The sequence below is a fragment of the Anoplolepis gracilipes genome, chromosome 5 (assembly GCF_047496725.1).
Source record: "Anoplolepis gracilipes chromosome 5, ASM4749672v1, whole genome shotgun sequence".
NCBI classification, from domain to species: domain Eukaryota; kingdom Metazoa; phylum Arthropoda; class Insecta; order Hymenoptera; family Formicidae; genus Anoplolepis; species Anoplolepis gracilipes.
The window spans coordinates 14,466,196-14,480,405 of NC_132974.1; the positions used below are offsets into that span (position 1 = coordinate 14,466,196).

General features: G+C 26.7%; 3 protein-coding genes across 4 annotated transcripts; 1 reads left to right on the forward strand and 2 right to left on the reverse strand.

Moving 5' to 3' along the window:
• Positions 1–10: 10 nt before the first annotated feature.
• Positions 11–6,605, reverse strand: O-fut2 (O-fucosyltransferase 2). 2 transcript variants are annotated; one of them, XM_072893276.1, is made up of 9 exons: positions 6,434–6,605; positions 6,111–6,247; positions 5,906–6,031; positions 5,104–5,371; positions 4,822–5,014; positions 4,578–4,755; positions 4,328–4,457; positions 458–606; positions 11–163 (listed from the first exon to the last, which is right to left on the reverse strand). In XM_072893276.1, the coding sequence occupies exons 1-8, from the start codon at positions 6,577–6,579 to the stop codon at positions 567–569; spliced, it is 1,218 nt and encodes a 405-aa protein (XP_072749377.1). In that variant the 5' UTR covers positions 6,580–6,605; the 3' UTR covers positions 11–163; positions 458–566. The 2 variants fall into 2 exon arrangements, with proteins under 2 accessions (XP_072749377.1, XP_072749376.1); XM_072893275.1 differs by lacking the exons at positions 11–163; positions 458–606 and adding an exon at positions 3,762–4,177.
• Positions 6,606–6,981: 376 nt separating this feature from the next.
• On the forward strand, positions 6,982–12,349 carry LOC140666262 (activating signal cointegrator 1 complex subunit 2). The gene is made up of 14 exons (XM_072893257.1): positions 6,982–7,211; positions 7,391–7,468; positions 8,229–8,389; positions 8,472–8,856; positions 9,122–9,339; positions 9,588–9,773; positions 9,863–10,018; positions 10,135–10,225; positions 10,298–10,471; positions 10,605–10,727; positions 10,812–10,933; positions 11,238–11,439; positions 11,529–11,700; positions 12,120–12,349. The coding sequence occupies exons 1-14, from the start codon at positions 7,170–7,172 to the stop codon at positions 12,257–12,259; spliced, it is 2,250 nt and encodes a 749-aa protein (XP_072749358.1). The 5' UTR covers positions 6,982–7,169; the 3' UTR covers positions 12,260–12,349.
• A 135-nt stretch (positions 12,350–12,484) lies between these two features.
• Positions 12,485–13,926, reverse strand: LOC140666269 (bridging integrator 3). Its single transcript, XM_072893278.1, has 4 exons — positions 13,789–13,926; positions 13,577–13,684; positions 13,155–13,329; positions 12,485–13,079 (listed from the first exon to the last, which is right to left on the reverse strand). The coding sequence occupies exons 1-4, from the start codon at positions 13,794–13,796 to the stop codon at positions 12,570–12,572; spliced, it is 801 nt and encodes a 266-aa protein (XP_072749379.1). The 5' UTR covers positions 13,797–13,926; the 3' UTR covers positions 12,485–12,569.
• Between the last annotated feature and the right edge of the window lie 284 nt (positions 13,927–14,210).

Below are 14,210 nucleotides of genomic sequence, written 5' to 3' on the forward strand. Positions count from 1 at the left end.
AGTCTTTCATAAAAGTATCTTCAAACACTGGTTAGGTTTTATTGACTAATCTGGGTGACAAATTCCGTGAATGCGCGCGCATCAACTTTCTCTTTAAAAACTTTGATAAAGCCCATCACATTTTTTATTACACAATTAATTATTTAAGTTTAATTAACTTATCCTGAAAAAAAAATTAAAATTTACAAACATTTAAATGGATAAAATTTTGATATATAATTGCGTACTGTAACAATAAGTTTGACAGTGAGCTTGTAAAAAACCATCCTTTTTAAATTATAGAAAAACTTTACTATTTTAATATAATATTCTCAAATAACAATTTTTATTCGATAAACAATTTTATTCTCAACGAATGCAATGTTTTATTTTTTACTAGTAAATGGTAATAATAAAATAGTAAATATAATACTATAACTTTTAAAATAAAATCTCAAGATAAAAAATATATACGTACATATTCTCATATACAAGAGATGTAATAGTCATCCATTTCGCAAAATTGTTTATAAAAAAAAACAGCTGTCGTGCTAATTTAATATCATTTGCATTTTAAATATCGCATACTAAGTAGTCGCATGCAGTTTTCCAATCACATTACGAAATCTGGAAAATATAAATAATTAAACGAGAATTTTCACACGATAGGTATTAGATATTTATAATTTCAAACTTGTTCATTACTCAATCACACTCTAGGTATTTTATGAACATGAACTATTAGAATGCCGACTTATGTGTATTACGTTCACTCTCTCTCTCTCTCTCTCTCTCTCTCTCTCTATATATATACGCATCACTGTTTTTCATATTATGTTGAACCAAATATATTAATCGATATAATTAGATTGATAAGTTTGATCTCAAGATTTCAACAATTTTAAAATGTTTCGATTTTTATATATACGCACTCATACGCGCAAAGTAATTTTGTCGATATATCTTATTTATTATCCATTTGATTCAGTACTCGTTTAATTTGTCTTTTAATTCTCTAGATTTAAAAAAAATATTATATACATGAGATAATGAAGCTTTATTGCTCTAAAGAAGAAAAGTGTATAAAAAATATTTTTAAATATAAATAAATAAAATAATTATATAAGAAACACAGTCATCTAATTTGTCGATTAATTTAATATTACGAAATTACGATGTTACAACGCTTTTCAATCGTAGAAAACCAATTAAGACATTAAGAGAGCCGCGTTACGTAAGATAACATAATGTTGTCGTAAACTTATCACGAACGAGACATCTGCCATGTCGCTACTCGAAAAAGTATTGTGTGGATATACGACTATACATATTATGTTTGGGAAAGAGGCTTTCCTGTTCGTGTACGTGTGTGAATTCTCGTTAAAAAGCGTTTCACTCGAATGAAAGGGAGCGGAAGCGATTTTAATGAGGCGAGAATTATACGATCCCTTATCATGAAGAAATCTTTTTGAACTTTTTGATAATAGTATGCAAAAGTTATAAAAAATATCGCAGATTAATAATCGATCAGTATCAAATAATTATAAAACAATAGCTGAAACATTTTGCCGAAGCTTAAAAAGGACGCGCTATAATTTGTCTCGATTGTTAATGAGCGCATTAATATGAGATAATCTGTGCGTGATGCAATATATTAAATAACAATAATTCTACCGTAAAAAAATGCTCGAATGCTTCTTTTGTACGTCTCATTCTTCGACTTTGCGACTATCATCTTTTGCAGACATTTTTCTGGTCGCCAAGGTAATTGCTCGGACAATTTGCCGCCAACGCGTTCGCCGACATCGTGGCCGCATTGCACCGCAATATAATATCGCGTTGCAATAGCAGTGCACTGTACTTTCCAACTATCTAATTAGGTCACCAAATATGGTGACACACACACACATACACACATACACATGTACGCAAAAGAAAAAAGAATATATTGAAAAGAAAAGATGTAAAAAAGCTAATAATATTCTTTATTGTTTATAAAATAAAGTTTAATTTCCTTCTCATTTCTTATTTGACGATTAATGCCCATATCTATCAATATGATTTAAGCTTTAATCATTGATTATAACTTGTGGAATGGTTAGTATTAAAATATCAATTTTATTATTTTTATATCATTTTCAATAGTTATATCGTTAGAAATATTGATATTAATCATCTTTTAAATTGATTGGTAAACATAAGTGTGTACACGTGCACGTGTGTGTGCGTGTGTGTGTGTTTTATTAATATTTTTCGCAAATAAAAGATTGAATACGTAAATAGACACTGTGTTAATTTTTTTTATCGTATTTCCGATCATTTTTGTTAATAAATATATATATATATATATATAGTTTGATTTAAAAAATGATATATATATAATTTAGTAGTATTGATTTTAGAAAGAGATGAAAATCAACTCACATCATACATATATATAGCTAATTTATCAAAAACTAATTATATATAAAATAACAGTTTAGTCGGGCCATCTTATTTTTTTCTTTCCCCAATAAATTCCACAATAAAATAAATTTATTACATTAAGTCTCTATCAGCATGGTAAAATTGCAGTTTTTACAAGAAACGAGAATTTTTAAAATCACATCATATTAAAATGCACAATTTTATTGTAAATTGACTTTTTTTAACATATCAGAAGATAAAATTTTGCGTATAATTACAGAAAAAGTTGATTTTTTTCTTCTTCAAAAGAATCGATAATGTAGAAGTAAATAATATTCTTAAATTAAACATAAAATTAAATAAGATTACATATTCATGTTCATATATATATATACATTCAAAGTATTTACTATCGATTTACTTACATGCCGGTTAGGTTTCTTCATCCTAATAAGTGCGCTTCGACTATCGATGGCCGAAAATTGTCGTGATATTTATTGTTATATATATATAATAACGATTGTATAAATTATAAATAACGTTTCATGTGTGTGTGTATGTGCAAAGTGCCAACATCCGACATTATGTGGAAAAATCGCGATAATTTAAAAATATATAAGGTATAAAGTATGAAGTAGTTAAAATCGACTCTGCGATTTCTCGCGGCGCGTTTTACAACTAATTACGATTTGAAATTTATCGACGAATGGCAATGAAATTCTCGAAATATTAAAATCGGAGTGTGTCCCATTTGACCACCACACGTCGCAAAAATAGCCATATATATTTATATATCCCACTTTAAAATCCTTTACATTGCGAGAAAAATAAAATTCCTTGCAAAATAAATATCAAAGAAAATGCATTAATTGTAATAATAATTATTTTTAATATGCAAAATTTTCCAATATTAAAAACAATGTTAAAATATATATTGTAAGAAATATTTAAAAATTTGAAAATTTGAAAATTAATTATAAATTTTCATATTTATTTATTTAACGAATTTATTTAATTATATATATGCATTTATTTAATATATTCTATCTTCCTTAATACAACAAAAACAGATTACAACATAAAAATATATATGTTGTAATTTATGACTAGTTTATAAAAATTTAATAAAAAAAATAATAATAATCATGAGATAATCTCCAAAAATTACCTAAATTATTTATATTATTTAAAAAATTATGCAAATATTTATTTATATTAAAACATTTGCATCATAGAACTATGTTTGCAACAAATAAAGCACAGGAAAACATTAAATATTATGTAACAAAACACGATTAAGAATTATAAAGAATAAAATTGTTAAACTGACACAATCAATTAATAAATTTCAAAACGCATAAACTTCAAATGCATAATTAAATGAATAATTTATAAATGAATAATTTATGTAAATACAAATTCCTCATATAAAACAAAATATATATAAACAGAAAGAGGGCAGAGCATGTGGAGAAAGAGGAGAAAAAAAGAGCGAGAGGGAAGAAAGAGAGAGAGAAAGATGCTATATACTATTAATACGAGATGTACTCATGTACCTAATGTTATTATGTACATAATAAAATAGAAAATTGTCGAATTTTATCGTAGAAAACAAAAAACCTAAAATTATGTGTTAATATTTTACCAGACAATCTGCCATTGCCCATTTCTTGGACATTTCTTATCAGTCTTACATAAGTTATTAAATGTAGTTTCTGGTAAAAAACCAACAATTTCTCTTTCTTCTTGTATTCTATATGTAAACGTTGATTCATACGTTCCTATGAAATATCTAATTAAAAAGAAAAGAAAAAAAAATTGTTTGAAATTTGTACATCTTACTAGCATTTATAGAAGATGATTTATAAAAAAACATTTTTACTCTTAAAACTAATTGATAGTTATATATAATCATTATTACAATTTACATAAATACTCTTACCTGGCATATGAACAAATTATTTGATCAATAATGGCAATTCCACCGTCTTTAAATTTATTTATCACATAATCAGACGGTACAAACTTTAAGACTTTGTATTGAGGTAAATATGACTTTAGTTCTTCAAATTCTGAAAATGTTTATTATTCAATTTGTATACGTGTAAAAAATCTTTTAACAATTATAAAAACAGTTATGAACAATTTATGGGAATTTGTAAACTAGTTAAGCTTGTATAAAATAAACATACCATGTTGCTCCCCATCTGTCGCGACAAATAACACAGTTAGTCCAAGCTTATCCATCTTTTGTCGTAATTGAGAAGCAGCGTTTTTTATTGTCGGTATTGACTCTTTGCGACCTATAATAAAATCGCGTCTCCTAAGATGAACTGACAAATATGGACCGCCTCTCGCATTCCGCCGACTCTAAATTTAAAATAATTTTTGATTTATCATATCACTAATAAAAAAATAAATAATAATATAAAATACTTTTTCTTTAGTCCAATCTGCAGGTCGGTCTGTATTATCATTCTCATCTGTGGAATTCAGAAAAGTTTTTCGATAATTTTTCGCGATATTGTAAAGTTCGGAATTATATCGCATGCTGCGTCTGGCCTTCCAATATTCTTTAGAGCCGTATTCATCATGCAGAGCAATCTCCATATGATCAAACATTATAGATCTGTAAAGAGAGAAGAGTGCTGAGAAAGTATGTTTTATTTTTTATTAAAAAAAAAATAATAAAAATAAAATAGATGAATAAATATTCACCTGTATTGAATCGGTTTGAGATTCTGATAAAGATTAGATGCTGTTCCATGAAATTTGAGACATTTTATATTCCGAGTTGTAATATTATGATAACCCCAAAATGGACTAGTATATATATGTCGCTTTGATTTATAATACTGCAAAGAGTCACGAGTACAATTTGTCACTTCATTCTTATCTTCAAATTTACCAGTTTTGAACATTTCGTCATCATTTTGTAAAATATACACACAGTCGAGTTGTATTTCTTTGCTACCAGATGAATACTCTAAAATCAAATTTTTGTAAAGTCAAAAGTGTGAACCTCATATATAAATCCAATTCAAACAATACTAAACTAAAAAGAAAGAATATCAATACATTATACATTCAAACATAATATAGAATAAGAGATCTAAACATTAAAAAACAAGAGAAAAGATACTATATAACTAAACATGGAGTATATATATTTTAAGTTATTAAAATAATGAAAAAAAAACCTTAAATGCTTCTTGTATCGTAGCGTATTCCCTATCATTCTCCACTGATATCTACTATAATCTTTTTTTAATTATCACTACAGCAAAGTATTTTCTGCAAATGTTTGCAAGTATTTAAAACATTATTTATTATTTTATTATTTTGAAAAAGATATCCTATTTATACTTCTGTGATATATACTTTCTTTTTTAATTTATATTTTACATTTACTCTATGAAATATTAAATATAAAATTGAGAATTTATATATATTCAAGTTACATAAATATGTTAGTCCTCAATAAAATCTTTATATTTCTAATAAAATATAAAATTTATACCTTCCATAAATTTGTACATTTCAATAACTGGTATATATTGTTGCAGACTTGTTATATCAAAAAAATTCTCCCAGAATAGATACTCTTGAAATTCGGTATTTGGATATTGCCAATGATATAGATTACCTAAGTCAAAATTGAAGAAACATGTAATTATTTATTATAAGTTCTATAAAATATATTATTTTCCATTCTCATACGTTACCCCATGGTGGCAAAACTAATTGCCACTGATATTTCTCATCTTTTTCAATTAATCTTTTTAGAAAAACAGCAAGACGAATATATACATCTCTTCTCAGATTGAAACCTTCTGGAGGATTTACATCGTAAAGAATATAACTATAAAAGAAAGTATACTGTTAATCTTGATGTAAAAAGATAAATAAAAATTCAGAATGTATAAATAACAGCTTCCTAAAGCAGAATAAAATGCATGAAAGTGAAGCAATTAAAAAATTTTTAACTTTTTTTCTACAACTTATTTTTCTGATGCATAAATTATATATAAAATTTTAATCTTCTAACCGTTTCTGCGTAAAGTTGTTTCGAATAGAACATTTTTTTGAATTTTCAGCATATTCATCGAATACTTCACAAAATTCAAGTTCATTGCCACTTATAACACATACAAAAATTAAAATAATAATATGCAGAACTTTAAACATAAGCATTTTTTCAATTACATATATATAAATATATATATATATATATATGTATATACAAGTTTATTCTTTTTATATGTACATACATACAGTTTCATAAGCATTTTTGATCGAGTGTGGTTAAAGGGATTAGGGAGGAACTTATTTGGACACAACCATTCATATCGACCGGTGCCTAGGGTAACCAGCACGATTGACCAATCAAAGAGCCTTATTTTAAATTGGCCAATAAGCATTTTGTCCAATTGATATACGCTCAAGGGGTTAAACCTTTAGGAGTACGTTCGAAAATCTTACTCGTGAGACAAAGTAGCGTTTAACTGACCAATCAGGATAAAGATACTCTGAATTAGATTCTGAACTAGTGCAACATTGTGCAACAATAAAGAACAGACTTGTAGAAGATAGGAGATAGGATTGCCCGGCTTTTTATACTGTCGCCAGTTTGATTTTGCTTAGGTTAATTGATGATCTGATATAACATACTTTGCATTATTTATCTCTCAATTGTTGTTACGTCGATTTTATCAGATATCTATCGAGAGATTCCATTAAACAGATTTCATTGTCAAGTTGACAATCGGTAACAAGTAAAATTTATGACAAATAATGCGTCGCGTAAAATAATGAAGTGCTACGAGGTAATTGATTTTTGTATATTTCATGTAATTTTGAGAAACAAAGTGATTCATATAATTAAATCGAGATAGGTATTTAATTATTTATAAAAATGTATAAAAAGATATATGTATATATATATATATATATATATATATATATATATATATATATCTATCTAATGTGCCTTTTTATTAAACAGAATCCTGATTGTGTGCCTTTGGAGGAACTGCAATTAAATATTAAAAATGATGGAGTGATTGTTGTAATAAGTGCATTGGTATGTGTGAACTTTTTATACTATAAGAGTGTAAAAATTATTAACAAAAATTTATCGTATTATAAATGTTTTGTGTTAATTTGTGTATGTATATACATAGGATATTACCAATTTTTTTCTGCTAAATTGTGCCAGTATGTTTTACAAGTAAAAATAAGAAAAAATGTTATATAAATATAGGTTTCAAATCCTTTATTAATAAGTTATAACAAAAATGAAATAAAATGATAATGAACTTATTATTAATATGGTATTATGTAAAAATAGGTCAGCTACTTATTTATCTAATCTATTTATACAATTTGCATTTACTATTGTTCTATTTCAAAATAATCATTATAGTTTTCAATATAAGATTGATATTGCTGGAAAATTAAATTTGTCACCATATGAATTATAGTTATATGAACTATATTTTGTATCAATTTTCTTTTCTATATAAATGCAATCAATTCTTTCTATTAATCGATTTGTACTTATTGCTCATATGAGTGAATGTAGTACTCTATTAATAAATAAGAACAAGTTTGTTATTATTTTACTTCACTTTTGTTATAACTTTTTAACAAAGCATTTGTAAGCCTATGTTTATATAATATTTTTTTCATATTTCTTATTGTAAAACATACTGACACATTTTGCCAGGCAAACACTTGGAACATCTTGTACATATATATATATATATATATATATATATATATATTTGCAATAAAAGTTTAAATGTTCTTATATATTATTAGACACACATTAAATTTTTTAGAATATAAAATGGACAGAAAAACGTTATTTTTTACGTTACAAAGTGCCAGAAATATACAATGATGATGGATCAGAAATTGTGGGTGCTAGGGAACATTGGATAGAAGTTACGAGTTATATCATTGAAGATTTAAATTGGTTACTTGATCTTCCATTTTATAGGTATGATATACAGTACTTGTATAATTTTTATAATGTCAGTGATACATATACAGCTGCTATATAATTCCTTTTTCTTATTTAGATTTTGGTCCAATATTGTATACAATACTTCAATCATGAATACATTAGTATCTTTTTTACAAGAGGCGCCACCTTTTTATGCATTAGAAAATTTTCCTAACAAACCAGGAATGCTTAAAACATTAGAAAAGCTTCGTTACAATGTACTTATGATTTTCGCACGTCTTGCTACAAACAAAGAAAGTTCGACAGAATACATGAGCCGTCCGTTTCTTGGAAATTTGTTATATGACAGTTATATATTTACAATACCAATTATATTTGATTTATGTCAGTTGTATGGTAGAGAAAATTTTAAAGTTGTAGAGAAAATTATATATAGCATATTTACTCTGCAACCAATGTACAATGATGATCTTAAAAAGTCTGTAACATGTCTTATAAAGGTAATGTATGATACTTAATAGTACTTAATAGTATAAATGAAAAGAATCTATTAACTTTTTGTGTCATACATTTTGATTATTGGTGGTAATTATGTGAGACTGTCATTTTATAAATATAAGTAAATAAATATAATTGTTTAGAGAAATTTTCTTGAAGATTATGGCACCAGTAATTACTGTTTGACGAAAAGTTGAATAAAGTTTATCATTTATTAAATTAGAGATTTATTTTTACAACATTTAGTGAATGCTTTTATTAATGTAGGCTTTCGAAAATGTCGAACGAAGATTCGAAGGTCATCTAGACCATGCAACTGAAGCAGTGGCGCTTTCAGAAAAAGGAAATGATTCCATCGAGATGACACTATATAATTTAGAGGATTTGATATTATACATTCTAGATGTATCGTCGACTCTTACTGTATTATTAAAAAGTTATGTTCCAGTAATCTCCACATTTCACCAAGATGACTTCATAAATAAGTGAATAAGTTTTTTTATTTTACTATGTACATTTAATTAATAGAATGTAGATTTCATAATTCTTTTAAAAACACATTCGTATCTTTGCTTTATTTTATTAAATCAATCTTTTTAATAATTATCTATTTTATAAATCAATCTTTTTAATAATTAAGAATTCTTATTAAGCTTATACTCTATTATATTTATGCACATACATTTAGTTAAAATGTTACATATTATCATTATATTATATTTTTGTTTACTAGACTAATTGTATTTTATGGGAATACAATACCTGAGATGTATAAAAAGTTAGACAAGCTAGCGTGTAATGACGAAAATATGCCAAAGTATATCGAATTGAAGCATCGCCTTGATGTAACTAGAGTGGAAATATTGAATCTTTATCGAATTATCGTCTATGAACCTATATTAAATATTCAGGAAAAAATGTAAATGATGAGAAAATTTAGGTTTTTGATATGTGAATATCCTAATTAAAGAGATATGATTTAGTGTTATTGCTTCTATCTTCTTTCAGAAACACAATAATGGAAAGTGAAGTAAGGAATTGTGTAGATGAATATGTGAATTTACTGATGAATGCTATGTCCGAAAAAGAATTTATTATCGATTATCATAATTTTTATCCAATTAACATGGATCTCGAAATTGTTTCTACACTCTGCCCTGAAATGTATCCTTTTTTAAAAAATTAAGAGATTATTACAATATTACATAATTATATCAGACAGATATGTATATATTGTTATCCTAGTATTCTTTACATCATATAACATTTTTTCATGATAGTGATACAATAAAATGTGATTATATCCTACAATCACTGTATGCATCAATTGGAGATACTAATATACTAGTTAATGCATCACACACTACAAATGTAAGTCTTGTAAACATAGAGATAATATTTATTATATAAAAATCATCATTATTATTATTATTATGTGTGTAGGGGATTGTTGCTGAATCTATCAATGTTCAAAACAGTCAACGAGAAGAACATTGCAATAATGTGAGTTGCATAAACAATGAGATAGAATCTACCTCAAAAGATCCTGATAAATTGATGTCTCTCATCTCAGAAGTGAAAGAAATCTTGTGTAATTGTGGTGAAGGTTTCATACAGGTAAAAACTTTAATTAAAATATAAAATTTATATTAAATTAATCTAATTAATAAATAGAAATAATTTTAAAAAACAAGAAACTAATTAGTAATGTGTAGTATTTGTATTTTATGTGGTCTCCTAAAACTTACAGCAATGTTTAAAACGCTACAATTATGATGTTGCATCTGTGGTAAATGCAGTTCTGGAAAATAATTTACCACCTGATTTGAAAACATTAGATAGGACATTACCATATATACCACCAGATCCAATGGTAATTAATAAAATAATTTTTAGGCTGCAATAAGTTATAAGTAGCAAAAAGTAGTAAAAATTAATTTACATTGTGTATCCTTAGGAAGCGTCAGCTGCTGTAGATGCGGCGATTGGTATTCAAAGATTAAACATTTTCGATAATGATGAATTTGATGTTATGACACAGGACATTATAGACACATCGAGGATTTATATGGGGAAAAAGTAAGCAATTGAATATTTATTAAAAAAAATTTATATTGAAAAAATTTATTATCATTCTATGAAATACAGTAGAATCCTTCTATTCTGAAACAATCGTTCTGTTTTGTAAACTGAAATAATTATACAATCATGATTATGAGAGCGAGTAAAAGTAAGCAAGTAAAAGACAAATGTATCTTTAAAATAAATTGGATAATTAAAAAAATAAGATATATATTGAAGAGAGATTCCAGAATAGATAAGTTACCTTGATCTCGACAATTTTAAAATAGAGAAGTTTTATTGCACATCTTTTTTCTGTCAGGAAAGATAAATATAAAGATGCAAATGAAATGTTGAATGATAAATCTGAAATAAAAAAATCTCGGGAAATTTATGAGAAGTATGCCAATGTCGACGATAATTATGATGATGAGTATGATGATACATATGACAGCCATAACATTGGTGGTAATATACCGGATGATTCTACAGAAATAGATGCCAAATCATTCACTATTCCAAGAGTTAGTTTAAATACTTTATTTCTATCTTCAATCTGCAGTTTTATCGGTATGTAAATTTTATCTTTTATGCAAATTTTTTTTGTATTTAGGTACTTCGTGCACGCGATAAAAATAATGCTAGTTCCGAGGATGAAACCGAAGTTGAAAATGAGAAACCAGTACAGAATGATCATTTCGTACAAAATCCAGCAGAATTACGTGCTAAAGTCGAACAGCAGCGACAATCGACAAAAGAGGGCAAAAATGTGCGTGATGTAGTTGGTATGTTGCAAATTTATTTATACAATTTTTTTAAACCATTCATATATAATTTCGTAAAGCTATTAAAAATACTATAATAAATATAAAATAAAAAAGAACATCCTTTTTTATTCTTGTTCTATAAATGTAACAAGATTGTACTGCTTTAAATAGATTATAAGAAATTTGTTATTTTTGTATATTATGATGAAATATTGATTTAGCATGAGATAATTCACAAAAATATAATATTAATTTAGTACAATGCTATGTTTTTAAATGCTCACATGAACAATCATTTTGCTCATGTTTCTTTTTTATTCAATCTGCTCGTTCGTGACTTTATAAATTAACTTTTGGAAATATCTTTGATGCATAAAAATTTGCATTTTTGAGTGCACACTTATCTTATATTTTAAATTTTTTTAAAATTATTTAAGGTAAATCCAAAGGTCAAGGACAAAACAAAGATGTATTGACTAATAGACATAAGAAAAATATGCATAAAGGTACGCAAGGCAATCACAATCGCCGCATGGGTTCTCAAATAAAAAGAAGACAAGGAATGATTCCATCTTAATTAGCGACACATTTTCAAACGGCAAACGTGAAAAGTCTACAATGTACATACTGCCAAGCACAATGAATATATTTATATAGTTATTTAACACCATTCCACAAAATAAAAAAAAAACATTCTTTTAACAATGCTATGAATTATTCTTAACAAAGATTTTGAACAAAGAAATAGAATTGGAAGCACTTTCTTAAAGAAAGAAAAAAAGAAAAAAAACCGAGATATATATTTTATTTGAAAATGATTGTCTTAAATATGTATTTAAAGAGTTTATAGAGTTTTAAAAATATTTCTGAAAAAGCACTGTATTTATTTAATGATCCTTTACTATAGCTAGCGCTCTCAACCTATTCAATTCAGTGCTTACAACTTGCTGATATTCTTCCTCGGTTACTGTTGAGCTCAATGCAAATTCGGAAGAACACCGAATAGGCATCAACTGGGTGTACAATTGCGTTGTATGTCCATAATAATTTAATTGTATCATAATCACAGCGTGAATGCTCGGATTGATGTATTCTAGTCTTTTCTCAAGAAACGCTGGTAACTCTATGAGTAATTGTGCGTGCACAGTCTTCAGTTCTTTAGAGGCCGCTTCCTCCGCTCTGCGTTCCCTCTCCAATTTCGCGATATGACTCGCAGTTCTATCTTTCTTCTCTTGCAGCTTCTTTACACGATTATACAAATATTTCCATGTAGTTACTAGATCTTCACGCTTTGTTAACGCAGCAGCAATGGTAACAAATTTATTTCTAAATTTTTTTAGGGGTTCTATAAAGGTCTTATGACACAGACTAGTTATTTCTTGAACGTTTTTTCCCACCTGATGATTTAAAATTATAATATGAGCTATATTCTTTCCAACAAGAATATTAATATAATATATGTGTTAACTTACTTGTGCAGCAACAGAAAAGTACTCTTCCACTATTCTTCTGTACTCATCATTATTCTGCGCTAATCCACAACTGATGAGAGTCATACTTAATCGTTGATCTGCTCTATCCAAATTTGCCAAAGCTCCTATATATTTCTTCATCTCCTTAGTTAATTTTCTTATTGTGCTTTCAATACTTGAAACGTAACAAAAATATATTGTACTCTTAAATATTCTTGCAAAAAATTTATGATTCATAAATACGATGAATATATATAAATATAGTCTTTTATAAAAAAAAAAAAAAAAAAAGAACTGTAATTACATTGCATGCAAATGTACGTATATTTGCAAATTGTTATAAAAAGAAGCTCATATTGCGCACATAAATATATAATTATTATATACACATATTAACTATAATAATTTTTAAAAATACGTACTAGATGAGTTTTTGAACAACGAGATCTAACTCTTGATCTTCCGCATGGGATAATAACGGTGGCGCAAAAGTTGGTCTCTGGGTTAGATAATTTTTCTTTAAAGGATTCCTGTTTAACGTAACACAATATATATCTTGTATAAGCTTGCAATCTAATTGAATCTAATATATATACATACAACGCTTTAATTATTTTGCAAATTTATTACTTACCACGTCATATTCGACACCAATTAATAAATATTGTCATAATAATTGTTTGTGTCACATATAATAATGATTAGGCTAAATTGAACAAATTTATAAAAAACCTTATTGTTGTCAACTCTAATTTTCATCTATATATTTTAGTTATCGTAAGCTATTTGCAAACGATATTTATTAATATACATATGTATTTGTATGTATATAGTCTTTTTCTATTCTATCCGCGTCTGCGCGATAACATTTGCGAAACATCAGCTGATTGAGGTTGTGTTTCGATAATTGCCAGTAGTCAATACTGAAAATAGTTTACGTCAGTGGTCAGTGGTGATCACAGATATCACAGTGGTGTGAATTAATATTCCAGATTTCATTGTCAATTAGTATACAGTTCAATGAAAGATTGTAAGATCACGTAAAAAATACAATAC